This window comes from Leiobunum rupestre, chromosome 11, assembly GCF_980474605.1.
Source record: "Leiobunum rupestre chromosome 11, qqLeiRupe1.1.hap1, whole genome shotgun sequence".
Classification (NCBI taxonomy): Eukaryota; Metazoa; Arthropoda; class Arachnida; order Opiliones; family Sclerosomatidae; genus Leiobunum; species Leiobunum rupestre.
Window position 1 is genome coordinate 25,849,988 of NC_143394.1, and position 27,037 is coordinate 25,877,024.

Here is a 27,037-nt window from a genome sequence, read left to right on the forward strand (position 1 = left end):
TAAACACTGGACACGCCACGTACGCCTCTCTCCGCGAAAAAATGTTAGTGCCGTCAGAGGCGCTGCTTGTTTGTTTGCTGGTGCCCTCGCACCCCACCCTCCTCCTCTTCCTCTCTTATCAATTTCCGGTTTCGAATCACGTGGGTCGTGGAGATCCCACACGTTTAAGCTAAGGCTTAGCAATTGGACTTGAATAAACGATGAATTGAAACGATCACGATGAATTTATTGATGAAATGTTTACTGGTGAGTACTATTAACATTTCTGTATTTCACTCTTCCTAACAGCCTCAATATTATATAAATTTTTTGTTATTTAGACTTTGATGGATTTATTCATTGTAAAGATGTTAGGTGACAAAGGCCTATTAATAGAAAATCATGCGATTATAAAAATAAGCAGTTTCTACAATCAACACAGGATAAATATAAAATTATAAATCCACGATGTTTTATTTATTTAGGGAAAACACACGGTAAATGGTCGATTATGTCTAATAATCTATTTACAAATAACACACTAAATGCAAGACTGATATAACTCACAGGATAAGGCTTACAAAACGGCGCGTCTCACCTCGACTATGACCCCGAGACCGGAAATTAGAGAGAAACAAAAGTTCGCGCTTGCGCAGTAGCCGTTATTTTGATGATGGCCACTAGAGGCGCCAGCGTCGCGCACCAGCAAATTCCGAACAATTTTCAAAATCTCTCTCTTTACTGTGGAAGGCGTAAGTCGCGTGTCCAGGGTTTACCCGTTCTTCGTCTATGCGCAGGGTCTCGTTAAGCAGACCCAATTTTAAGATTTGAAGTTTGAGATCTGAATTAAAATATATGACCATAACTTCACACACAATCTAGGGGACTATGTGCAATTTTAAGGGAAGATGGAAATTTGTACCTAAGGTTTCACTAATTCTATCTTAGATGAAATCCAAACAAAGGACAGTTGTGGTTCACAGCCATGTCGATCCAATCTCAACGGAATGTAAAAGATACAGCACTAGTCAAACTGTGAGGATCAAGATCAAGGTGGCTTTTGATAAGATGCAACCCCACGCGACGGAGTTGGACATGATAAATAAGGCAATAAACATCCAATCAACAAAAATAAGCTGGATCGATTCTCTAGACTCTAATTTCGCATCTCGGGGACCATTTTTGTTGTAATTTATTCGTTTTACTAATACACGGCCATGAAAAGCTCCCGCGAAATCTCAGATTTCCACCTTAACAAAATTGATTTTAAATCAACGAAGGAATAATATTTCCAAAGTTGTTTTGTCACACCACGACATAAAATAATAAGTGTTCGCTTATTTAAATCAATCGATATATAATCAATAAAAAAGAAAGATCCGCAGTACAATGCATGCCTAAACTCTATATATGGATATAATTTCCTCCAAAGAGTTAGCGGTGGATGGAGATGAATACTTCCGGTTAATATATACTTCTGATACTATTTAGGATGTGATTTCAAGTCAGCTATTCTGTGTAGATATAATCTGTACGCTTCGTGACCAAACTAACAAAGTTATCACTAAGTTGATAATAAGTCGTTCTTTCATTTGACCCATCCCCACAAGCTCAAGAGGAATAATTTGGACCAGATAACGAAATGGCCTAAGTGTTTTTAGTTTCCTTTCAAAATAGTAGTAAATTGAAAATATGATTGAAGATTTTCGTTAAGACGCGTTATTAAAAGGAAAGACTAGATATAAGAGTAAGATTTCAGTTCCTAGAAATTGCGAATATTTGTGACTGACGAGGAGTGTACCCGAGGTGTTAATCACCGATTTTGATGAAACTTGGGGGGTATGTAGACCTTGGGGTACCATGAATTTTCAAAAAGGGAAAAGTTACGCTCAGTTTCACAGGGTACTTACTGGGAAAAATTTTCGAAAAATCAAAAAAAATTAATTTTCAAATCTCAACTAAAATGCTAAATTTCAACTATTTTGGGTGAAATTCATCAAGTTTGGGGTAAACTTCATCGAAATTTGGATAAAATTGAGAAGATTTCAATGAATTTGATAAAAAAAATTAATATTTGCAAAATTTTACCTAATATTTTTTTTGAAAAAATTGGATAAATTGACCAAAATTGGGTAAAATGACCTAAAATGTTGAAAATTGGGTAAAATTGTGTTCAAACAACTAATATCGGCTACAATTTGGTAAAAAGACAAAAGTTGGGTAAAACAGCCAAAAACGTGGCTAAAAATTATTAAAATTGAATAAAATGAATGAAATTTGGTTAAACAACCGGAATTTGGGTTAAATAAATGAAAATGACTAGAATCGTGTTGAATTAATTGTTTTGACTAAAATGAACGAAATTGGATAAAAAGAGCAGTATTTACTTAAAATAAATAAGTTTCGACTACAATCGTCTTAAATCAATTGAAATTGACTTAAATAAATCGGTCAAACTACCAAAAGTAATGAAGGACCAAAAGTAGATAAACTGAAGAAAACCAACAAAATAAGGTAAAGTAAAAACTAAAAAGTTATCGATTTCGTTGTAATTTCGTAAACACTAATTAATAACGAAAACTTCAATAACTTAAAGATTTTTTTCGCTAAACACCACCCTGTTGTTATTGAACATGAATTCAAACCTTTTCAGTAATATAACATGTTAGTTTATTATTGAAATTACCTAAAACTTAATCTTCAAATTCTGGGCATTTTTCGTGAAAATGTAAAAATATAGAAACCAAAATTTTAAGTGAATATGTATACATCTGTTTCTAATTTAGTAAAACTATGCAACTACATGTTACTTAATTTATATTGTATATACTTGATATTTAAATCTGTAAATACTTGGTTTAATTTATTCTATCTACCAACATAACGACTATACTAAATATTTCATTTTTACATCTTCTGGGTTTTTTTAATTTTAGTTGTTCATGAAAAAGCTTTATTTTTTAGAGGTGTGCAAATACCATTTTTTGGGGATCAAATCGAATATCAAATATTTTTTTCAAGGCACGTCAAATACCAAATCGAATATTTATATCGTCAAACAATTTGGTCGAATATTTTTAGAGCAAAATTTTAAGTTAACTGATCAAATACCAAATAGAATTTCAAATACCCAACAATTCTACGTATTTGGTTTTGAAATAACCAAATAGTTTGCATATTTGTCAAAAAAATAAAAAAGTATTTGAAATCACTGTTCACTTTACTTGAAATAGTAAAATAACTAAACCAAATGTACAAATTTATATTTTATTTTTTTAATAAATTTAAACTATAATACAAAACTTTTTCAAAGAAAACTTTTACAAAGAAAATTTAAATACACATTTTTAAAGTTTAACTACCCCAGGTCCAAGTCAGCTAGCGACTTTTATTCTTTAGTAACTACTAACTACAATTAAAATCAAAGGATCTGCTATTTTTTCATGCTTTGCAAACACGAACATTAAAATCTCGAGTTTCTAAATATATGTAAAACGTACACGAAGGAGCAGATCTTTTATAACAAATAATAAAATAATATTTAATTTAATTTATAATAATTTTAAACGAATAATTTAGTGAACTCATAAAATTCAAAACCAAAAATACAAAAAGCTACTTACTTCAACCTTTCTCCCAGTTATTAGTTTTGTTTTGAACTTGGTTTATGTTTTAGTTTTACTTTGCTATTCTAGAAAATTCCGACACGCGAATAATCTAGCCAATAGGCGCTAGAATAAACAACTTCTGCCTTTCGCTAAGATGTTTTAATACACATGGTATGAATAATGGACGTGCAAGTTACTCTTTATATGGTCCTTGCCGCTGTGGCCTAAAGAGAGGTGCCAGAAATAAGCACCAGTTCGGAAATTTCACAGCGTTCTCCTCTGATGGCTTTGAAACTCAACAAATTAGAAAAAGACCCGTGGTTATTCGACCAGTTTGCAAACTATTTGAAAATACCAAATACTTTTTTCCTATCTTTTCGAATATTCGACTATTTGACCAAGAAAAACGTATATTCGCGAACTTTCCCAAGTGCTATTCGATTCGACGAATCGAATATTGGATTTGGTATTCGATCGAATTATTTGGTCTTACCAATTATTTTGCACACCCTATATTTTTTAAGTATATTTTCAAAATTATACTTTACAAATAGCATTTGCCGTCGATTTGATTAAATTTAGTGCTCGGTTTTATATTATGTTTTAGTCATAAATAAAATAAACTCGGCGGTATTTAAATAATATTTATTTAAATAACGAATAGTAAATGTCACTTTTATTCAACGAAATGCGTGGTTGTATAAAAACATTTAATTATGATATATATTGATGTTCTTAATTTTCACCAAATTTATTTATATAAATCGTAAAATTCGTCAATAAGCAATTCCGAGTACTAATTTAATATTCCTGACTATTGAATTTGTCGCTTTATCCAATTTAATTCGTTTTCACCAATATCGTAAGCCAATATCTTTAATAAGTTAGACTTTCCCATAGAACTAATGTATTCAGCGATTTCTTCCACGACAAATTCAGGTTCGGTATAGAGTAATTCCAACGTGACGTAGGCCTACGTCACCCATGCTATAAACTATAGATTTTGTTAAAAGGTCAAACACCGATGAGGAAATAAGCTAATTTCATCATCAAAATGGCGGAAAATGCCATTATAATGCTGGATAAAAAACTAAAATAATTAGCTTATTTACTCAATGGCGTTTGACTTATTAACAATATCTTCGTTTTGGGAGTTTAGGATTATACCGTTGATTTTGAAAATCGAAAAAGAATGACCCCTTTATGACAAATTTCGGTTAATAGTTTTAGAGTTATTGGCAGTTAACTAAAGGCAGCCATTTTAAAGTAGTAATTATAATGAAATCATTCTATTCAGGATTTCATCGATCTAATAACAATCATCGATGTAAGAAAAGTTGCTCTTTTAAACAATGTATTCATCCGCGTTTTACCGCCAAAATCCATGAAAATGACGCCTTGTCAAAGCCGCCTAGATCTTTAGGTGTGTGAAATTTCATTTCAATAGGCGGGGTAGTTTCTGAGAAACATCGTTACAGACATACAGACATTTGACTCACTAGAGAGGGAGCTTCGACAAAACAAAGTCATTTTTTTAAGTTGTAATTAACGAACAATATTATGGAAAGCGTTAAAGTATGTTTTCTCAAAATTGGGGTGGTTTTTAACGAAAAAACCTTTAAGCTACAGTAGTTTTCGTTATTAGTTAGTGTTTACGAAATTACAACGAAATCGATAACCTTTTAGTTTTTACTTTACCTTATTTTGTAGGTTTTCTTCAGTTTATCTACTTTTGGTCCTTCATTACTTTTGGTAGTTTGACAGATTTATTTAAGTCAATTTCAATTGATTTAAGACGATTGTAGTCGAAACTTATTTATTTTAAGTAAATACTGCTTTTTTTATCCAATTTCGTTCATTTTAGTCAATACAATTAATTCAACACGATTTTAGCCAATTTCATTTATTTAACCCAAATTCCGGTTGTTGAACCAAATTTCGTTCATTTTATTCAATTTTAATCATTTTTAGCAACGTTTGTAACTGTTTTACCCAAATTTTGTCATTTTACCCAAAATTTTATCATTTTACCCAATTGTAGCCGATATTAGTTGTTTTAACATAATTTTACCCAATTTTCTCATTTGGACAAATTTTGATTATTTTACCCAAATTTTATCATTTACCCAATTTTAGCCGATATTAGGTTGTTTAACACGATTTTATCAAATTTTAATCATTTTAGGTAATTTTACCCAATTTTGGTCATTTTACCTAATTTTGGTCAATTTATCCAATTTTTGTCTATTTAAAAAAAATATTAGGTAAAATTTTGCAAATATTCCTTTTGTTATCAAATTCATTGAAATTTTCTCAATTTTATCCAAATTTGGATGAAGTTTACCCCAAACTTGATGAATTTCACCCAAAATAGTTCAAATTTAGCATTTTAGTTGAGATTTGAATTTTTTTTTGATTTTTTGAAAAATTGTCACAGTAACTGAGAAAATCCCATGCTTTTTTAAATGTATTTTTTTTTTCATTTTAGGTTGTCAAAAACGGATGCCAAGCGTAACTTTTCCCATGGTGAAAATTCATGGTACCCCAAGGTCTACATACCCCCCGAATTCCATCAAAATCGGTGATTTACAACTCGGGTACACTCCTCGTGAGTTTAAAAGTTTTCCCTTGAAACATTCGCCTGTTTTTGAGGGGCAGATGGAATCTGACGTATAATGCAGAGTTCATATTTATATTCCATTGTCTGGAAGAAGGGGCAACGAAGCATTGAACTTCTGGTGCTCCGTCCACCATGTGAGGACAAAAACCTTCTGCGTATCCCGAATTAGGGACGTATATTTAAACTGTTCAATTCACTTAATGTTCGTAGTGGACGGTAAAAGCTTTTTATGATCAACAAATTTAAAAATTATAAATCAAGTATTGAACGTTTATCCGGCTTTTAACACAAACTAAGAACTTGCTATAAAACCTGTAGTCTTACTTGTTAGCTTGAAACCATGCTCAAGCCCTATAAGGACCCTTATGGGTTCTGTCTACATAGTATTAGTTTGTTATTGATATCAAAGCCCTAATAAGAAATTAAACGAAGTAATAAAGGTTCTTAAAATATATTTAAATATATAGGATACGCAATTTTCAAAATATCGAACATCTCGTTTGTAATTTTTACTTTCTTATTTTTGTGCCCAGACGTAATGGTAAATGGGCAGTGCCCAGGGCCCCACGAGTCTTAGGGGTAATAACACTGTACTTTCCTAGGGAATATATGTACTGCGTTACCCACCCTGTCAACGCCAATTCTTTCAAGGTGCTTTTCACTCAAGTTATATTTGCTCCGACTCTGGCGCAATGTTAAGATATTTAGAACCCGTCTTGAAGATAGACAAGGAATTTTTTTCAAAACTATAGGCACAAAAACCATCCCTTTGTAGCAGTTTTTGGTTGTCATTAAATATAACAGATTTGGTCTTACCCCTATTTCCTTTTGATGAGCAGAATGGGCGAGTGTGAATTCAACTGACCAAACACCCGAACAGTAAAACGTCCAGATATTCGAAGTCCAGTTGACCATTGCGAGCGTGTACCATCTGAGTAGCTAAGGTCAAGAGAGCGGTCACTCCCAAGGTCACTATTTCCGCCAAAACGAGATAAACGACAGGTTGACTACGAAAAAAATCGGAATGTATGTGTTGATCAAGCCTGCCGTGATATGTCTGTGACAGTCCAAAGCGCATTCCAAAATCTTAGTTTTCCCTTTTATGAAAAAATATATTTTTATGAAATAACGTGAGAATAATGCAGAGTAAACTCCTAAAATTTTATATTTTGTGACTTTTTTTAACAGGATCCGCTAGGTTTCATTCCATCATTTATTTTTTCATTTCATTGTTATCAAATATATATCAATTTATTTATTTACTTATGAAACATACAAAAGATTGCTAAGCTACAGAAAACGTATGTGCAACCTCACAGGACAAACCATTGTAGGAATAAACTTACATACTAGAAAATAATAAGGCATGTAAAAAACAAGAATTAAATAAGTCACGGTCAGCAGACCGCACAGCCCGACGCGATATCCCAGTGAAAACCTCTGGAGAGAGATAATACCTTAGCGTAATGGAATGAACGCCAAAATGTCATTGGCGCATTTTAGTCTTGACACGGGGTTGAAATTTTTGCCCCGTGGCCTCTTGTCTTCTTGACTCGAAAAAGTCACTGGCGACCAGTCACTGAGAGAATAACGACGCATGGGAGGGTCAACATTTTATTTAAGGTCTCGATCAGCGGGCAGCAAGAATCAAGACCTCGCGCTACTTTATAGTGAATCGATTATGGGCTTTAACTAGTGTATCCCTATCACCCATTATAGAGGGCGGGGGCTCTAGACCTCTGATAAATGAAAAGTTGATGGGGGGAAGAAACAGTGAATTATAAAGGGTAATAGAGTTTAATTTCTTCACGATCTTGTGGTGTGAGTACTGTAATTCCTTAGTCACGAACTGGAGAAGCAGCCGAGCAGGGCCGGACTTAGAGATCCTGGGCTCATAGGCAGATAAGGAGTCTGGGCCCCCTTTTCACGCGCTGCATTTACTCTTATGCCTGGAACTAGGCTGTGCCTGAATTTCCCTGATTCAGCGTAGAAGTACGGTTATATTACTAAATAAAAACTCGTAACAATCGTCGACTAAATATGCGATAATTATGCAACATTTCGATTTAAGGCTGCGTCCGTAAACTGCCAGGCAGAAATATTGCTAATTTTAAAACCAAATCTTCTACCTAAGAATTTCTCCAATATAAATTACGATTGATATTATAGATTTATGCCTTCGAATACAGTAATTACGGTCACTGGAGGGCCCCTTCCAAGGATGGGCCCCTATTCCACGGCCTAGGTTGGCCTAGCCGGAAATACGGCACTGCAGCCGAGGTTAAGGTCTCACCATTAAAAGTCATTCCATTCTGATCAGCTCAATGTGTGATAGCATCCAGATCCGCTTGCAGAAGCATTTGGTCGTTACTCTCGACTACGGAATAGACGCTTCAATAAATCATCCTCCCACGAAATCTAAAAGAAGTAATATTTCCGAAAGACAGGACCTGCAAGTCGCTGTTTATATAGTGCTTGTCAAAATAATGGAAATTTTTCATCTTTACACTTTTCGAGGGGCTAACCACTCTCTAAAATCTGTACAACGATTACATAAATATGAAAATGAGTGCAGCTTTTGGTAGTGTTAAATCTGTACTCACTTACGTAATCATTTTAGTGCAGTCAAAGCTACAGGCTTGTACAGGGATTACGGGAAGTGATCAGCCCCTCGATCGTATACGGCAACAAAAAGCGTTCCCTTTTAACCAGGTAGTGTTTTTGACATATTAAGGCTTGCCAAAAACACGACGTTCTCTTTACAGGTGAAAAGTTTTCAATTTTTTCCACAAGCACTATGTAAACAATATCTTGCGGGTCCTGGCCCTGGGAAATATTACTTCTTAGTGATTTTCTAGGAGGATGATTTATTTAAGTGCCTATGGAAAGTTTACGATTAGAGATGAAATGGGCAATCCAAGCAAGTGCATTGCCACCAATACCGGTAGACTGTAGGGCCCTGATTATTCCCTGATGGAGGATCGAATCAAAAGCTTTAAAAAGTCTAAGTAAATGACGTCTACTGGTTTACCCTCATCAATCCACGTAGTCCAATCATTAGTAGCCACTAAGAGATTACTAGTGCATGAGTGTTTTGAGCGGAAACCGTTTTAAGAAGGATACAAGAAATTGTTATCTTATAGATGAGTACGAATAGGGTCCTTCGCTAGCCACTCAGCCACTCTCGACACGTAACTAGTTTTAACAATGGGTTTATAATTATAGCAGGATTTGACCATAGACCTGCTTTGGGAATTGGTGTTATCGTAGCATGTTTCAAAGACTGGGATACTATACGACTTCTAAATCTATTGTTAATTATCACTGAGATCGGGAATGCCAGATACTGAGAGAGCTGTATTAACATGTAGTGATGTAGTCTTTCTGGATCCGCAGACGAAGGGCTTGGACCGATCACTACCCTGAATGGCTTAGACCGATTATTGGAGATGTTAATAAAGTGATGATTTAGTATGTCTGCCATATAATCCAGTAACTTTAGGGAAAAAATCGATCAAACTTCGGAAAAAATGCCCCCGGGCTGAATTTTTGCATACACCTTTATTTAGTGTCTGTAAACTTTGTGTCAAAAGTCCCCATCATTGGGGTGTATGGAACTTTTTTTTGGCGGGAAAATGCCAAAGTACAAGTATTAAATCTATTGCGCACAACTAAAGTGGCTTTTAATTTAAAATCTGCTTAATACACTATATTGGCTATATATTGTAATTCATGTTTTTACTAAAAAGTAACAAGTAGCCCATTGTGAGAAAATATAATGTTTTCCTATACCATATATTTTTATGCTTTTAATTTTTAACTTGCACCCAGTAGCGTAACCAGGATTTTGTTTCGGGGGGGGGGGGGGCACACCATTGAATAAAAAGTAAAAAAATAAAAATATTTGTACGTACGACCATACGTTTCGGGGGGCCATCTGCCCCCTGTGCCCTCCCTGGCTACGCCACTGCTTGCACCTTAAATAGCATAAGTATGAATTCGTCTAAACTGAGGGAATTTTGGTAAACCAAAACATTTGAATTCTTTTAAACTACTTCGGATATAAACTTTGTTATGGTTGGGATTCGCTTACCCCTGACGAAAGTGGCGTTGAAGGAACGTACTCTCGTTTTATTGGTCAGGGTGAACTGCTAGGGTCGGACTTTGTTGGTAAAGTAGGCAGCTGAAATTTCCCCTATCTCCTGAGGTGTTCCTTTTTCTCCTATCCAATTCAAAGTAGCCTCATTTGGTGAAGTAACTGTAAATTAAACCCGTAAGACATATTTCGAAGAATTTGTCAATTCATGTCTTCTAACCAAAAAACTAGACAGACGACGATGTACGATTAGAATCTTAAAAGTCACCGGCGGAAAAAAGAGGCAACTGCTGACACATAATTCATCTCAATTCTTAATATTCCCCGATCTTTTAGGCCTTTTTTCAAATTCCATTACATTCGTTATTATACCTCTTTAATCAAAACCGGCAATCGTTATAGTTGTAGTCAACTAGCTCTTCGAGGATAAAACCTGTACTACCTAATCTTCGTCGCGTCTTGCATTGTCGGTTTGAAACGCAAATGGTCATGGTGAACTAGCGGTAAAAAAGCAATCTTTGGAAAATTGAAAAAAATATTATCAGAAGCTTGTTCAACCATGACCCTCGGTAATATATCAGAGAAAAAGAATAAATTCTAGCTTTCAAATGTTTCAGGTCTGGGTAAATCTCCAAGAGAATGGTAGGTGGGTGTAAACGGACTATTTTCTTTTGATTTTCAGGATATCGTAGATTTACTACTTTCTTGTAGGTATTTGACGAATGGTGGATTTGTTTGAAATTTGAGATTTTTAAAGATACTTTTTTTTAATGTGAATTTTACGGTGAGTACACTGGATTGGTAGAAATTTCAGACCCTCAACCACGCTATAGTGAATATAAGCTCAATCGGAAAATCACCGTATTCATTCAGTGGAAAAATCAATTGATATTCTATTCAAAACGACTGTCCCACTTTTTTTAATTCGAGATACTTAAGTTTTCTATTTTTATTTAAATAATATCTTATGGTAATGTAAGTGGTACAAATCCTTTTGGGATTAGGTTACGATTCGCGTTTATATCTGAATTTTCTCCTTATACTCGAAATTGGTGTTTACTAGATTTTGTCATGAGACAGTTGAAATTATGAAGTCGATATTTTTGTAAGATATAAAAAGTATTTTTGTAAGATATAAAAAGTATTTTTGTAAGATATAAAAAGTTTTTTTGTAAGATATAAAAAGTATTTTTGTAAGATATAAAAAGTATTTTTGTAAGATATAAAAAGTATTTTTGTAAGATATAAAAAGTATTTTTGTAAGATATAAAAAGTATTTTTGTAAGATATAAAAAGTATTTTTGTGAGACCATTTTTAAACAAAAATTAAATGGAGGGTCTAAGTATTTATCTAAGCACGGTACTGACGAGTTCCAAATAGAACGAAACCGGTCTACCGTTGGAATTTCTGGCTATTTTATTTATTTTTAATTTAGTTTATTACTCGAAGATCTATTTGATCCGAGTTTCGCGTTGCTCGAAGACCTATCGGTACGAGTTATTAGTAAGTTTTTAAATTTCTTCAAATTTGTTTAGGATTTAGCTATATTATCCCTTTTAATTATGGACTTATCTACTTTTTCGCGTATTTTATCATCCTTCTCACAGTCCATAGGTGGTTTCTTCTAACTTTTCATCTTTGCTTGTTTGTTCAACGGTCTGACCCCTTTCCTCAACGGTAAGAAAAAAATGCACACACATTAGCGACGTCTTCAAAAATAATTAATATATTCAAAATATGTTTGTACGCTTTAACGTGGTAATTAAATATTACGTAGAAAATTTACCAGTTTCACTTAATGTATCATAATGCCGAATGTGCCGGTAGTTGATACATTGAAAAATGGTTGTATATCTTCCCTTATATATTTAATACTAAATACGTGATTGCTTATAAATAGATATCAAAATTCTGCAGGTCTGCGTGTCCATAGGATGTAATGTTTCAGCCCCTTTTTGATTAATTGTTCGCATTTCGTCTAACAACAACCTTCGGCATTACGGCCCGTAATCGAATTGAAAAAAATCGCGTCAATTTATGATTTCGCTTGTTAAACATACTGGTGTATTGAAAAGTAAAATGAACTCTTTTAATTATTAAGTTATTGGTAAAATACATGATTATTGAATAATTAATAGATTATGAATTAGAAAGCTCAATATCGAAAATAGGACGGAATTTTTCTCGTATATACACAGATCCCGTGATCTTTCTTTAACATGTGATTACTGACACACGCCCGTAGGGCTGACCTCTCAGATTGTCATATTATAATCGACGACGTTTTGGGTGTCTCTCTGCCTAACCGAACGAACACGAACGAGATCCTTCACGGTTACAGGGCCATGTTCTATGTTTGTCTTCCGTTACTAAGCGAGAGGGCGACAGAGGGAGAGAACACGCGACTTTTAATTTTTTCGAGGCGGGAATGGTAAGCGGAGACGGTGGTTGAGTTCATTTGGCGTGTTTGTCTTCCGGCTTTCATTCGCGCTTCGTGAAAGGGTGATAGAGAAAGGGAGAACGCGACTTTCAATCTTTTTATCTGCAGGAATCATAATAGTCCAAAAGCCCATGACAAAATAAGCATGTGATAAGGTACACGGTGAGTCAATATATTTTAAAATTAGGTTAGTGATTTGTAACAAAGAACTGTTTGTCTTACGGGTCAAAGTGGGGGCTTTCCGGAAATACGAACCACATGACGTTACTTCCGGTGACCTTGAAAATTGATATGACCTGATATTGGTATCATTCGATTGGTCTCAACGTGCTCTTACCAAATATCGCTAATTTAACGATCAAATAAGCACAAAGAGGCGTATAAGATTAAAAAACTAATTTTGAGCCCCTCTCAAATTTTCATGTACAAGACAAAATTACTTTTTTTTGTCTTATACGCCGTTTGGTTCAGATTTGAAGGTTAATAAATGATACGAATATCAGGTCATATCAATTTTCAAGGTCACTGGAAGTGACGTCATGGGGTTCGTATTTCCGGAAAGCCCCCACTTTGACCCGTAAGACAAACAGTTCTTTGTTACAAATAACTAACCTAATTTAAAAATATATTGACCCACCGTGTACCTTATCACATGCTTATTTTGTCATGGGCTCTTGGACTTTAAGAGTTTTACTTGTCTGTCCTCGACTTTTCATTTTCACTTTGCTCAGATAATTTCATTTCATGGTATTTCGCCTTTTGGACTGGATCCCAACAGGCTTTCGGGGGGTTTTTTTTCTCACAATTTCACAAAGCATTTTGAACACGAAATAAAGGAATTGTTTTGTTTGCGTTTACCCCTGGAGGCTCAGCTTGTTCAGTTTTATTCATTTGGTTTATTATTTAAGTGCGTGGTATGTTTGATATTACGTGATAACGTTACTGTAGAGACTGATCATAAGCCTCTGGAAATTATTTGGAAGAAGCCTCTACTAACAGCGCCTTAACGATTACAGTGGATGCTTTAAAGTTACAGAACTACAATTTGGAAGTACAGTATAAGAATGGGGCGTGGATGTACATCGCGGACTGTCTGTCAATAATCTCAGTACAAAGTCCAAGGATAGTTCAAGAAGAACATCGTAATCACTCAGTCTGCACTATAACTAAGAATGTACAAGTATTCAAAACTACCGTTAAGAAAGGTTGGTCTTCGTCAAAAGCAGCTACGTCGATTGCGATTCGACAGTATTTTACTTATCGTGATGAAGTAACTTACGACAAAGGACTACTTTAAAGCGGTCAACGAGTTACCATACCAATGAGTATTTCCCCGATTTGGGATATTGAAAATTGTCTCATCGCCCCTCCAACTATACATTTACCTAAAAATATTAATATAATCTCTCTTATTATAGTAGAAATATGACGTCATTATACATAGTTCAGTAGTTTATAAATAAGCATGTTTGACATGTAACCTTTACACTTGACAAAGGATCTTGTAAGACCCGAAACGTAGTGTCAGACGTTGATGCTTTATTAAAAACATCACGGTTTTAATGTTTGTATCTAATTTTAGTTTTATAAATAAATTTTAATTAAATCCAATCGCCTCATGAGCATTCCGTAATAAACTTTTTTATTGCTACAAGTCCCGTGCAAAGAAGTACTCCTACCGTACCCAAACGTTTTATTACGCAGTGCGTTCCTGCGAACAGTAAAACTACAACGCTATCGGAAAAACCAACAGCCAACAGCCTAGCGACGGGCTGCAAACAGAAAAAAGTTCGGCTTCGAGCGAATTTTTGGTTTTGGAAAATAATTGGTTTAAATACGAGATATATTTGGAACATCCCCACCTTTTTACAATCAGATAGCAGTCGAGTCAGTTGGATTAGTGTCTGAGCCGGCATTGAGCCATTCAAATTCGTTCCTTACCCACGCCAAAACGTGTACAAAATATTGGTCCCCGACTCAGCTCTGATCACCTCACAAGCGTGTATCGGATTACACTACATGAATCTTATTTTACTATACTTCGACCCGTAGCGTTCTAAATTATCGTCTGTAGTTTTGGGTTTAACATTTGCACTTACGTCCATTATTCAACTCGTAGGATTGTAACACTAGTTTTTGACAGGCGATGTTTCAATTTTCAATTTAAAACACGGTATGTATAGTAAAGGGCGCTATTTTAGTTATTTTCCGACTATTAGTTGATTTTATGGGAGTATGTTTTAATACATGTGTTTAACGAAAATATCAAAACTTTTTTCATAAAAAGTGGAGAAATAACATTTTATAATCTTTCATGTTTAATGTTCTTATAACGTTAAAAGTGGGTAAATTGTCTTCCTTTTCGTCGGCCGCCATTTTGCCCGACTCTAAAACCTATGATCACCCCACAACATATTACAGATCCTCGATATCGCGAAAGTAATTGGTTTTTGGAGAATAAATCCTTGAAATCTACATACATTTCTTAAATTAAGTTCGATTTGATTTAGTTAGACCTGGTTAATTGCGAACTATAGCAATTATTGAATATTAAGACACTAGCTCCATCTGTCACAAAAGTTTTCATCTTTGACCTTATGGCTGTCACTGTATAAATTTGGGTGCTTGAGGGCCCAGCTAGTAGTCATCAGCTGATTCTCGCACCGTTAAGTATAGGAATAAAAATAATACATCAGCTAATAGGTGATATCGTGCCCGCACTCTCCTATATCAATTTCCGACCCAGAAATGGTGTTTGGCTGGCTCTTACCTCGTTAATGATAGAAAGGAAAATGATTCATCAGTCGTTATCGAATATCAAGCCATTGTTATCGCTAAATCAAGTTCGGCACTTGAGGTCCCGATGTTGGTCGTCGTTCACCCGGTTAATTATTTTTCATGGTATTTTTAACGCATGGGGAATTTTGTGTAGGTAAATCTCAGTGGCACCTAGGAGCAACAAACACAAGGAGAACGCAGCTAGCCTTTAAACACGCTAACGAAGGGTTGTGTACGAATTTCATTGGACGAGCGTCACGAGCCTTTACGCTGAACGTTTTACGGGCGGGGGGGAGACAAATTCCGAATTTTCCCCTTCCGACGGCAGCTGGCGCTAAAGCGTCTAGCCAATGAAAAATGTACACAAGAAAATCCACGACTTTTGACGGGTTGCGTTCTCCTTGTGTGGGGTGTTGTGTTTGTTGCTCCTAGGTGGCATCATGTTACATATTTCTTTGTAATTTCAAAGCCACTTGAGATGGCAATTCCCTGGGCACGTGCATAGTGCGTCTATTGTTAAGGCTAAATGAAATCCTTATGGCCGTATGTACCAATTTATCATTTACAATCTATCCATAAAACCTGGGAAGAATTAGAATTTTTTGAAACAATCTGTAATATGTTCAATATTTAAGAAAGGCTTCCTATCCGGGAATTTTATTCAAAATATAGGGCAATTTCACTCGTATGTAGCATATGTAATTTTTTTTAAACAAGTCTATCTCTATTCTTGTTCAAACCAATGATGATGTATTCAGAACATGGAGTCCCTTTTGTGAAATCATTGGAAACTTTATGGCATACACTTCACCAAAGGGTTTGAATAGGGAACAGGTGGATTGCATGTTTTGCGACTCCTAAAAATATTTGAAATATTTAAGCGATTTTGTATAAACCCTGCTTCATGTAATACAATCGATTGCACGGTCGGTTCCCGACAAGCTATGAATTTGGCTAAATTTTTTTTGAGTTGATGTAATTCAATTATTATATGATACTTAGAGAATACAAAGCAAACTTATTCATTGATATTACTTTGGAGGACATTTACGGGTAATTATGTCACCTTAAAATTTAATACTTTTAATAATTGAAAATATAATATTGATGGATAGTTTTATCAAAAGTCTTATTTAACAAAATAAGTTATAATGAGATAATATCCAAATTAACACGAAAGTTTCTGTTAAACACTTAAAAAAGTGAAAACATTTTACCGTCAAAAAGCTATGACAAATAAAATCACTTCCCCGAAACCTAAATTTGTACAACGAAAATATTCAAAACTCCTATTTTTTTAATGTAGGATAAACAGTGCAACCATTAAATGCCGTATAATAGAATATTATGTTATGAAGGTTAGGTTTTCACCAGTTTAATAATAACATAATATAATATAATATAACATAACTTAACGTAACGAAACGCAACGGAATGTAATATATTATAAAATAATTTTTAAATTTGAAATTAAAAATACTCAAAATGTCATAAAAAACGAGCATACTCTGTAATTATACGCTTTTATGGTTATATTTTTAGTAATTTGTGTATTTTCATCTCCTTAAAACGTTCCAAACTTATCTTTTATTATATCTTATACGAATAGAAAACAATTTTCGTTTAACCCATACCGAGAGAAAGGTCAGCATGCTATCGTAGTTCGACTAAATAAAAAACCAAGCAGTGCGGTCTCTAATCGTTGCGATATTATCTTTACGGGATAGGATGTCAGCTCTCTGCTGCTGCTCGTACAAGAACTACCAATGTCCAATCATCACCACGCCATAAGCAAGTATCACGAGGAGGAGTTCCCGAGTGAAGCCATTGGGATAAGTAACTTGAAATAGTTGATCACAAACTTGCACCCGCGAAGGAGTAGATCCACTGAGGACCTTAGTTTATCTTTTGTTTCGCGCGATTGTAACAGTTAACTTGTTTACTTACTACTATGAACTTCGGCCTAATCAGCTGTTAATCTCTCATTCATTTGACACTTGCAATTTCCATTAGTCGGTTGCAGTGCACTGGATCTTTGTAATGTTACGTAACCACAGGTTCACAGTATAGTTTTAGGCTCCATTAAACCAGTATATCAGCTAACACCGAACAAACATACACAAAGTGATCAAATGGTAATCAGAGTATTGTGAATATTACTATAGTGCTTTATTAAACAGTTATTCTGTGTATATCAACTCGAGATTCTTCTCTTTAATACTATTAAATTTAGTTAAACTAATTAGCTTTTCTCTAGCAGACGTCACTATAGCTTTTAAGATTTCCACAGGGTAAGCCGAATGTTTGCTACAGGGCAGGAACCAAATTATTTCGTATATTTCATGTAATCACCAATACATTAGATAAGCAATTCACACACAGTAAAATTAACACATGCATTTTGTATTTTTCGTCAAAAAGATTAATTTCAAATTATAATTATTAGCTGGTGCGCTTGTTGCGGACGTATAATTGGAATATCACTTTTTCACGTAGCTATTAGTTGGTCTTCTTCGTTATAGTAAATTTTATTTCCTTTTGAAGAAACGACTGTACGATAGAGATGCTCGCGACTAAGCTAATATATAAAAGTCCGAATATATTATTGAAAATATAGATGGGAAAAAACGACAGGGAAATCCTCTTTCGTTCTAGAATATCGAAGAAAAATCCCATGTAGGTATCGCGGGCCATTACTAAGCCTTGAAAAACCAATAATGGATACGAAATATACTTGTCATAGACTATAATATTACAGACAAAAGTAAATATATAAACTATATAAGATATAAAGGATAAATAAAAGAAAGTTGTGTAGAAATTAGAGATAATATATTTGGCGAAAATCATTCTAAATCCAAAAAATATTCTCGTGGTTTGAGATATGAATTGCGAGACATTTAACGCGCCTAACTCTACGATATGTCCTTCTATTGAACTTATACCTATACCCATGGAATTGGCTTTCATCGCGAACCAGACGAATTCTAAAATGGCGGAATCCAAGCCACCGTCAAAGCCAACTTCTTTCTCGGTTTTAACGTTACAAACGATGAAGGAGCCCTTAATCAAAGCATTTTTCCCGCTAAATTTTTTCCCCATAATCCTATTGATTCCGTAATCGTAAGTAACTCTTATTCCCATGAGAAATTTGAGGGCGTAACTCGTTTGATTACCCGCGTCGTACGTTATTTGACCTTGGCCGATTTTATGTTTACCCTCCGAAATGAACTTAAATATTCCTTTCACAGCCTCGACGGTGAGAACACTGTCTTCGTCTAAATGCATTATCCAATCTTCATCTCGCAGTGAACTAACTTTGTCCTCCAAGCAATATTGCAGGTTTCTAGCTTTAAACAAGGTGTTGTGTTTGGTTTGGTAGTTCGAAGGGATTACAATCTGTTCGACCGTTCCTTCGTGTTGTTCAATACCATCTATGGGTTTCTCAGTTACAATTTCGAAGATATAGTTTTTCAGTCCCGATTTGGCACAAGCCACCTTGTTCTTCTCAATGTTATCCAAAATCAGTTGAGCGTAATCTCCTCTTGTGACGGTTCTAAAAGAGATCCGGAATGGCGGTTCTAGATATTCCACATAATCCTCATTATCATTATCTGGAAAGCAATCGTATAGCACGAGTCCTGAAAACTCTACAAAGGCGAATAATCCTTTGAGGACTGTGATAAAAATGTTAATCGGAAGGAATAACAGATAGAAAATATAATAATTTCTGAAAGTAGCAATCTCGAAACCAATTTTTGAATCGCAAAAGTAATAAACGGCATATTGGTACAAGAAAATATGCGCAATCAGAATCGTGCAATGTTGTAAATGTAACCAAGATACCATCTGTGGACAAAAAACGTTATATTAAGCATTCATATTATATTATATCATTTCGAAAAGATTGAAGTAGGGTTTAAATTCTACTTCAGGGTTTAGTATGAAAACCTTACGGGTTTTAATAAAGGGTTGAAAATGAAAACGAAGGTTTCAATTTACCACTCACTAAATTTTCAATAGTGTTTTACTAAACAGTAGTTTTGTTAATTAATCAGCTAGGCTAATACCCAAGGCACCACCTTAGGCCTAAGTCATCAAGCGACTTTTGAAGCCATTAATTCAGGTGGCCGGGTTACAATGCGTAGGAGGGTGGTGGCAAGCCCTGCATGCCACGAGATCGAGCCAACAGCTCCCTACTCGAGGGAAAACTGTGAGACGGAAAGACGTTTTGAACGCCTCTTAAATTGAAGATGGCTATAAGCAAACCTAACTTTTAAGTGTTTGAAATCGATCGTATTAAAAATCAAAAAGAGGTTCAAAGATCATCGTTTCCAACTCTCACACCGTTAGTCTTGGTTATTTTATTCTATTTGTTCACCGTCTCGTTCAATAATAAAAATGGAAAATAATTTTTGTTAATCGATTGGTTTCTTAGAATAATTTAGGGTAAAACATAACAAGTTTTTGGCATTGTAAAAATATTAAATATATGTTTCTTTACCGGGCCACTATAGCTGTAACAGATTCGTTTATATCTCGGACAACCAACGATCGAGCTGATATAGGACCGTATTTTGGCCTTCAGAAGCCCCAAGAAAAACAAAATTAATTAATTATGATGTAATCTTAACTAACATGACTGCGTAGAGAAGATGAATCGATTTTCGGGGAAGATTACTACTGTATGTCAATTTCAAATGTAGGATGCGTGTCGTTTTAATTTGGAAAAAATCTAGATGTTTCAGTTATTAAAATAATGATATATTGAATACTTTTGAAAGTATTGTACACTTCGTATGGGCCCCAAAAGTTTTTTAAATTATTTAAAAAAATTAGATTTCCCAAAATTAAAATATTCAGATTTCTCGAGCATTGTCATTTACCTTGCCCCCGGGAACAAATCCCACCAGCCTTCTTCACCCGTCAACTGATCTTACGCGTAGGATTATGCTTGTAGACACTATTTTAAACTCTAGCAGGTTTCGTTTGCCCTAGTACCACGATTTTATCGAATACCATCGTTATAGAGCTTAATAAAATAACATTTTGGTAAATAATCTATGACATTAATTTACTAAAGAAATCTATAGTTACGCCCTGAGGTAGATCGTGTCGTGTTAGGGACTTAATGTTACCACAGACGCAATATTAAAAGTACCACCTTACCAGGTGATAAAAGATTTGGCTTCGCAGAGTCATTTTTTTTGCGAGCCACTATTGTTCTATCTTCATTTTCCGTCTTTGAAATTAGTATTCCAATTATATTTTATAAAAACAGCCTCCTTGAAATTTGTCTTAACCCAATCTGGGTTAACATATTGTATATTATGTTTCGAATTTATCCATACTAGTGTTGTTAATTTTCCGGAAAAATAAAATGCGGAAAAATTTTCGTAAATCGGAAAAATAAAAAATTGAAACTTAAATTACTTTTTAAGGGTTTTTAATGTTTTTAACTTTTTATCGATGTAAAATGACTAATATCAGTAAACATACTAAAAACATTAGTAGTGTTACATTGTTAAACAGTTTACTTATAGATTCGAAACAATGAGGCGAAAATGCCGCTTTATTTAAATTTGCAAACAATATATTAGACTAATCATGGAATGAAAACCTTTTCTTTATTTTTTTCGGAAAAATACGGAAAATTTTCCGAGCGGGAAATTTTCCGACTTACAACACTAATCCATACTGATACGAAATTTTCTGGGTTTGCAATTTTTTTATCCCTGATCTAAAATTTACTACGCAAAAACGGAATTTCACCTATCTATTTTACAAAATAAAAATCTTATTTATTGAATTGTTTTATTTATTCCTTTAACATAAAGGAGTACCAAGACCTTTAACTTTTAGTTGTCCCTTAAAATCCTTAACTTATTAAAATGATATTAACCAACAGATTTATCTAACCACATGTTTTTCCTATATTTATTTTATAATCTGATAACAATTTCTAATTTTTATCTTAAGACACAAAGTCCAATAAGTATTGCATTTTATTGTAAAATGAACTCGTATTATTTATGCTATTAGATAAAGGTGACAAAACTAGGGACAAATTGGTGAGCGTGTATATGGCACCCAGAACAGGCACCCCTGCATATTTTATTATTGGCGCGCACTGTCTCGAAACGGCACATTTGGTAATTTTTTTTCTCGAAACGGCACATTTGGTTCCCGAATGTACCTAAGAACATTCCAAATGAACTCGGTAATTTTGTTAATTGATTGTGTTTAGCTGCTACTAGTAATCCATATGGTTGTGCAAGAGCTCAAAGCTAGCCTAATACAGCCTGGGCTCAAATTAAAAGTATTGGCTTGCAAATGGTGTTTTATTGCTCAATTCGCTTTTTAACACAACAACACCCACCACCTGTATTATTGTCATAAAGAAAATTTTACACATCGGCCAGAAATTAAAAAAAATATGATTTAATTGCATTAATGTATTTGTTGCATGGACTATATGTTATATTTATAAAGAAACGATAACATTACGTAAAAAAAACTTACCGTATTTTTAAAAATTTCAATGTATGGTTTCCGTAATAAAATATCTGATATTTTTGATCACAAAATGTTGAGCACGTTAGATTTCTGTAGTTCACATATTTATATATAGTAATATAAAAGTAAATATATTTTATCTCCTTCATTTCAATAAAGATTTTAAAAACAATGGTGTTACATATTCTACTCTGAAAAATATATTTATCGAACAATAGTTACAAATGCAATAAATTTCCGTAACAATTTATAGTATCCAGCTGAGTGTGGACACAGATGGTGAATATGACGATGACAAACTTACATATGCGTTAAAGGCTTCTAAACATGATCGATGTGTATATTTTATACAACTAGAATGCTAGTGATATCTATTTACATCAAATCAAAGTATAGACGTAGAGGGTTTCAAATATTTTAGCTATCCAGCAAAAATTGTTAATTTAATGTTCTTCCGTGGCGTTTTGCCTATAGATAGGTATTACCAAAGGAGGTTTTTGAGAATGAATCTCTGTGGGCAGTACAACATTAATCCGGACCTTAATCAGCTCCCTATCTCGTCATCATACTTTGTTATCTTAATACGCATTTTTTAGATACTATTCTTGTACATTTCACTACTTTACGGTAAGATAGTATACCTGCTTTAAAGGCATTAAATGCCGTAAGCTGACTTGTGCCTAAGCCTTGGGTATTAATCTAGCTGATTTATTACTATAATTAATCAGTTATAATTGCTGCTTAGCGGAATAAGTTACCGAGGCCACTGATTTGTCAGAGTTCAATTCCCCAATTGCGTTTCTTGGTTTCGGTCTTTCGTTCTAGTGATTGGTTTTCCAAAATTCTTACATTCTTTTGTTTCATAATATATTACTTAATTATTTAAATTTTATTTTATAATATATTATTTTTATTTAAATGTTTTGTAAATTATTTAATTCTTACATTATTTTTAAATTATTTGTAATTTGTCTCTGTGGTTGCTAGCAAAATTTTATTTGAGAAATTAATTAAAATAAACAAGATGTTTAGTGCTATTTTTTCTCCAAAATAGTGTAAATAAAGTTTTTACCTGCAAATATAAAGTTATAATTTCGCTATTATGACATACGTACTGGAGTCGTTTTGGATCGCCAAAACACGTTATCCTAAGTCAAAATATTAACCTTGTGAGTTGCCCTTTTCATCCAAATGTCTGATCTAAGGCCCCGCGATCCCTGGACAAAGCAAAAGTTAGAGACGGGTTGGTCCATCTCAATGTGAACACTTTCAGTATGAAATTTGAATCTTATCATCAGAATGAAAGCTGTAAGAAACGTCTCCTTCAGGTATATGGAAAAAATCTATACTAAACATTCAAACAACCAAGGCTCCACCTTTGAACCACTGTGGCATTTATTTAGATTGTTAATTAAACTGCTAAATCGTTCAGCTATCTTCCTATGTTACAAACATTGAAACATAGTCCAAATTGATATTACTGTCCAATTGATCAAGTTATTCAGGTCATAATGATCAGATATCTGAGGATAGTCAGTATGTCAGATTAGGTTTTTAATCCTATTTTATTTAACTTGTATATCAACGATATAACAAAACTATTATCTTCGGAATATCTAAAACTTTATGCAGACGACACAGTACTAATGATTGTAGGGACGAAGTTAAAATCACTAATAAACAAAAGGAATGAGCTTTTAAATATTGTAAATAATTGGATAGAAAATAACGGTCTAAAATTAAATAAACTTAAAAAAGAGTTTATGATCTTTGCTAATGTTAATAAAAAAAGTAAACGACTCGGACTGCAAAATAATGGTTAAAGGAGTTGAAATAATAAGAGTCCATAAATTTAAATATCTGGGGGTATGGCTCGATGACAAATTAACATGGAGCAGTCATATCGATTATTTATGCACAAAATTGGCTGCCGCCACATATATAATTAGAAAATGTAGGGATTTTTCCCAAGAAGTGCACTTTTAAATTCATACTACAGTTTCTTTTATTCCCATGTGAACTATGGTATTGTGGTGTGGGGTAATGCCGCGGATAGTTATCTTGTCAGAATAATAACCTTGCAAAAAAGGGCCTTAAGAGGAATTTACCATTTAAATTGGCTGGCACCTAGGAGCAACAAAAAACAACACCCCACACAAGGAGAACGCAACCCGTCAAAAGTCGTGGATTTTCTTGTGTACGTTTTTCATTGGCTAGAAGCTTTAGCGCCTGCTGCCGTCGGAAGGGGAAAATTTGGAAATTGTCTTCCCCCCCGCCCGTAAAACGTTCAGCGTAAAGGCTCGTAACGCTCGTCCAATGAAATTCGTACACAACCCTTCGTTAGCGTGTTTAAAGGCTAGCTGCGTTCTCCTTGTGTTTGTTGCTCCTAGCTGGCACTATCGGAACCTCTCTTTGTTAAAAATAAACTCTTAAATGTTGAACAAATGTTTAAAATTTCATGTTTAAAATTTATTAAAAATATTACTACCGTGTCAATCCCTTTATTTACATTTAATATTAAAAACCGACCAACTAAGTTAAAAATTTTGTTAAAACCACCACTATGCCGCACCGCAAAAAAACTAAACTCAATTTTTTTTATCAAGGCGTACTATTATATAATATGTATCACATCAATATTGAGGGAAAAAAACAGTGGGTGCCGTCATTAATGCGTTTCAAAAAATAATAATGAATAATTTCTAACTCTTGTATGAAACTGTGAGATATTGTTTGAATATTACATGTTTTTTTTTAAAGTGTTTTTTTTTTAATGTTGTGTTTTTTTTCGGTTTAATATTATATATGTTGGTAAATTTTTACTTGATTAAATTTGTTGTTTTAATAGCAAGTGGAAGGGCTATAAGTCGCTTGAAGACTTGGCTCTCCAACAACTTATGTATTCCTAAAAAATAAAGAAATTTGAATTGAATTGAATTGAAGACCGGGTAAAATTAGTACGTATCAGAAATAGTCAAAGAGCTTCAGGGCGATTTTAAACCAAAACGCACTAGGCCCGACCCTATTCCTTTCATTAAGGGGTAATAATATCTTATATCTAGAAAGGTAGAGCTAAAGTGGTTTCGGGGTGTTTTATAATCGTACAGGACTCTTATACGATATAACAGAAGCTTTCCTACGTTTTGACAAACTTTGCCTAAAAAGTTAGTTTTAGTTGTTTTAACTAATTGTTCTTTCAAAAACAAATATAATTAGTAAAAAACTTTAGTAATTGTGCTATAAAACCAACTAATATCGCTCTACCTGTTTCATTGTTAATTTTAATTGCGTGAAAGATAAGAGCGTCTGTGCAATGTAATTTAAATTTAAAATTTTAGACAAAAACTAAAAAGGCGAAAACGTGAACTATTAAACCTAGAACGTCAAAACTGGATCCAAAAGAAATCTGTACAAAACATATTGTTTTTACGAAACCTAGGCCCCCATAAACGTGATTTTTCTGTTCAAGCAAAGAAACTAAAGGTAATGTTGAAGCTTCGAAATAATGATGCTTCGATACAAACTGATGAATGTGTTCAATTTGATTATCTAATTTGGGTGACCTTTCCATAGATTTAGTCAGATAGTTGAAAAATGTGGTCTGTGTTGAGGAGCTGTCATCATATAAGAAGGTTGGCTTACTTCAAAGTAAAATATATATTTTACACCCATGACAAGTATAATAAAATTATTAGGTAAATTTTAAAGTAATCAGAGTTGGTTCATTTGATGCTGCACGGAATATTGAGCCATGAAATATGGCTTGTAGGAGCATAGGAGTTTAAATCTATACATTAAGTATATACTATACTTTAAGGGTTTAATCAAAACATCAAATATTTTAAGTTATAAAGTGGTTTTTAGCATGAAATTGGTCAATTGGTAAATAAAGACTGAACATTTTTCCAACGGATTAGGTGAAGAAGTGGATGAAATTTTACCTTTATTAGTGAAAAACCCAAAACGGTATTATGCGTAGCTATCCAACTATACATGGTATGTCATCGAAATGCGAATTATTTTTCCCGTAAAAATATTTTTTAATTTTTTACTTTATTTCCATGGTTTTCTACCCCGAACCAAAATCCTGGCTACACCACTGCCAACAGAAGATTGAAATGATAAACATAATAAATGACAAGTTTTCGGAAAATGTTGTTGATGTGTGAAAAATATCAAATATGGAAGAGGTGGATGAAGTTATTTAAAATAAAATGAGTTACGTAAGGTTTGGAGTGAAGATTGTGCAGTGTGTCAAAATAATGGACAAAGATATTTAAAAGTACTCGAAAAAATTTGCACCGTCATCAGGGGTATGATGCTTTTACAAAAGTATCGTTAATTTATAACCTCGATTACATATATTTTTTAAAATAACATTTTTCCCAATTATCTGGTTTATCAATTTCTGGGCCATAATCACGATTAAAACATTTTGTTTCAATTTAAGTTCTTAATTTCTAGTTCCAAAGATGTTGATAAGTAAAAGACATTTCTTAGTTAGGTGTATTTTCTTAGGCCTCAACACAACTTATAGTATAAAATTAAATATTTCTAATCGGAAATTTCTGGTTCGGCCTCTTTGTTTTAGATATAATATTATTTTTGGACACAATTTTTAGGGATAGATAATTTTTTAGGTGTTTCTTTCAAAAATTATTTTTCGAAGTACACGGATTCCTTATGATTGAACTACTTTGACTAGTTTTAAATGGAGGAATTTTAGCCGGATTTGTATTATTTGATTCGGAGATAACACTGACTTTCTCTTGATTTTCTCCAGAAGTCATTTCTATTTTAACTTTATTTTTCCTTATATTTTCCTTTTGGGATAATTAGTTTAGTTTCCTGGGTGTTTCTTTAAAGTAATTTGGTTGCAAAGAGCATGTAATGTTTCACTTTGGACTGGTAAATTTACAATGCTTTTCTTGACCATATATGGTGATACTTGAATTCTTTTGGCTCTATTAACTGGCTTCATGTTACTTCCTCTTGGTCA

General features: G+C 33.8%; 1 protein-coding gene across 1 annotated transcript; it reads right to left on the reverse strand.

The window, feature by feature from the left end:
* Positions 1 to 659: 659 nt before the first annotated feature.
* Positions 660 to 26,828, reverse strand: LOC149922056 (glycolipid beta-1,4-mannosyltransferase egh-like). Its single transcript, XM_090162234.1, has 3 exons — positions 26,735 to 26,828; positions 18,468 to 19,199; positions 660 to 820 (listed from the first exon to the last, which is right to left on the reverse strand). The coding sequence occupies exons 1-3, from the start codon at positions 26,826 to 26,828 to the stop codon at positions 660 to 662; spliced, it is 987 nt and encodes a 328-aa protein (XP_090018360.1).
* Between the last annotated feature and the right edge of the window lie 209 nt (positions 26,829 to 27,037).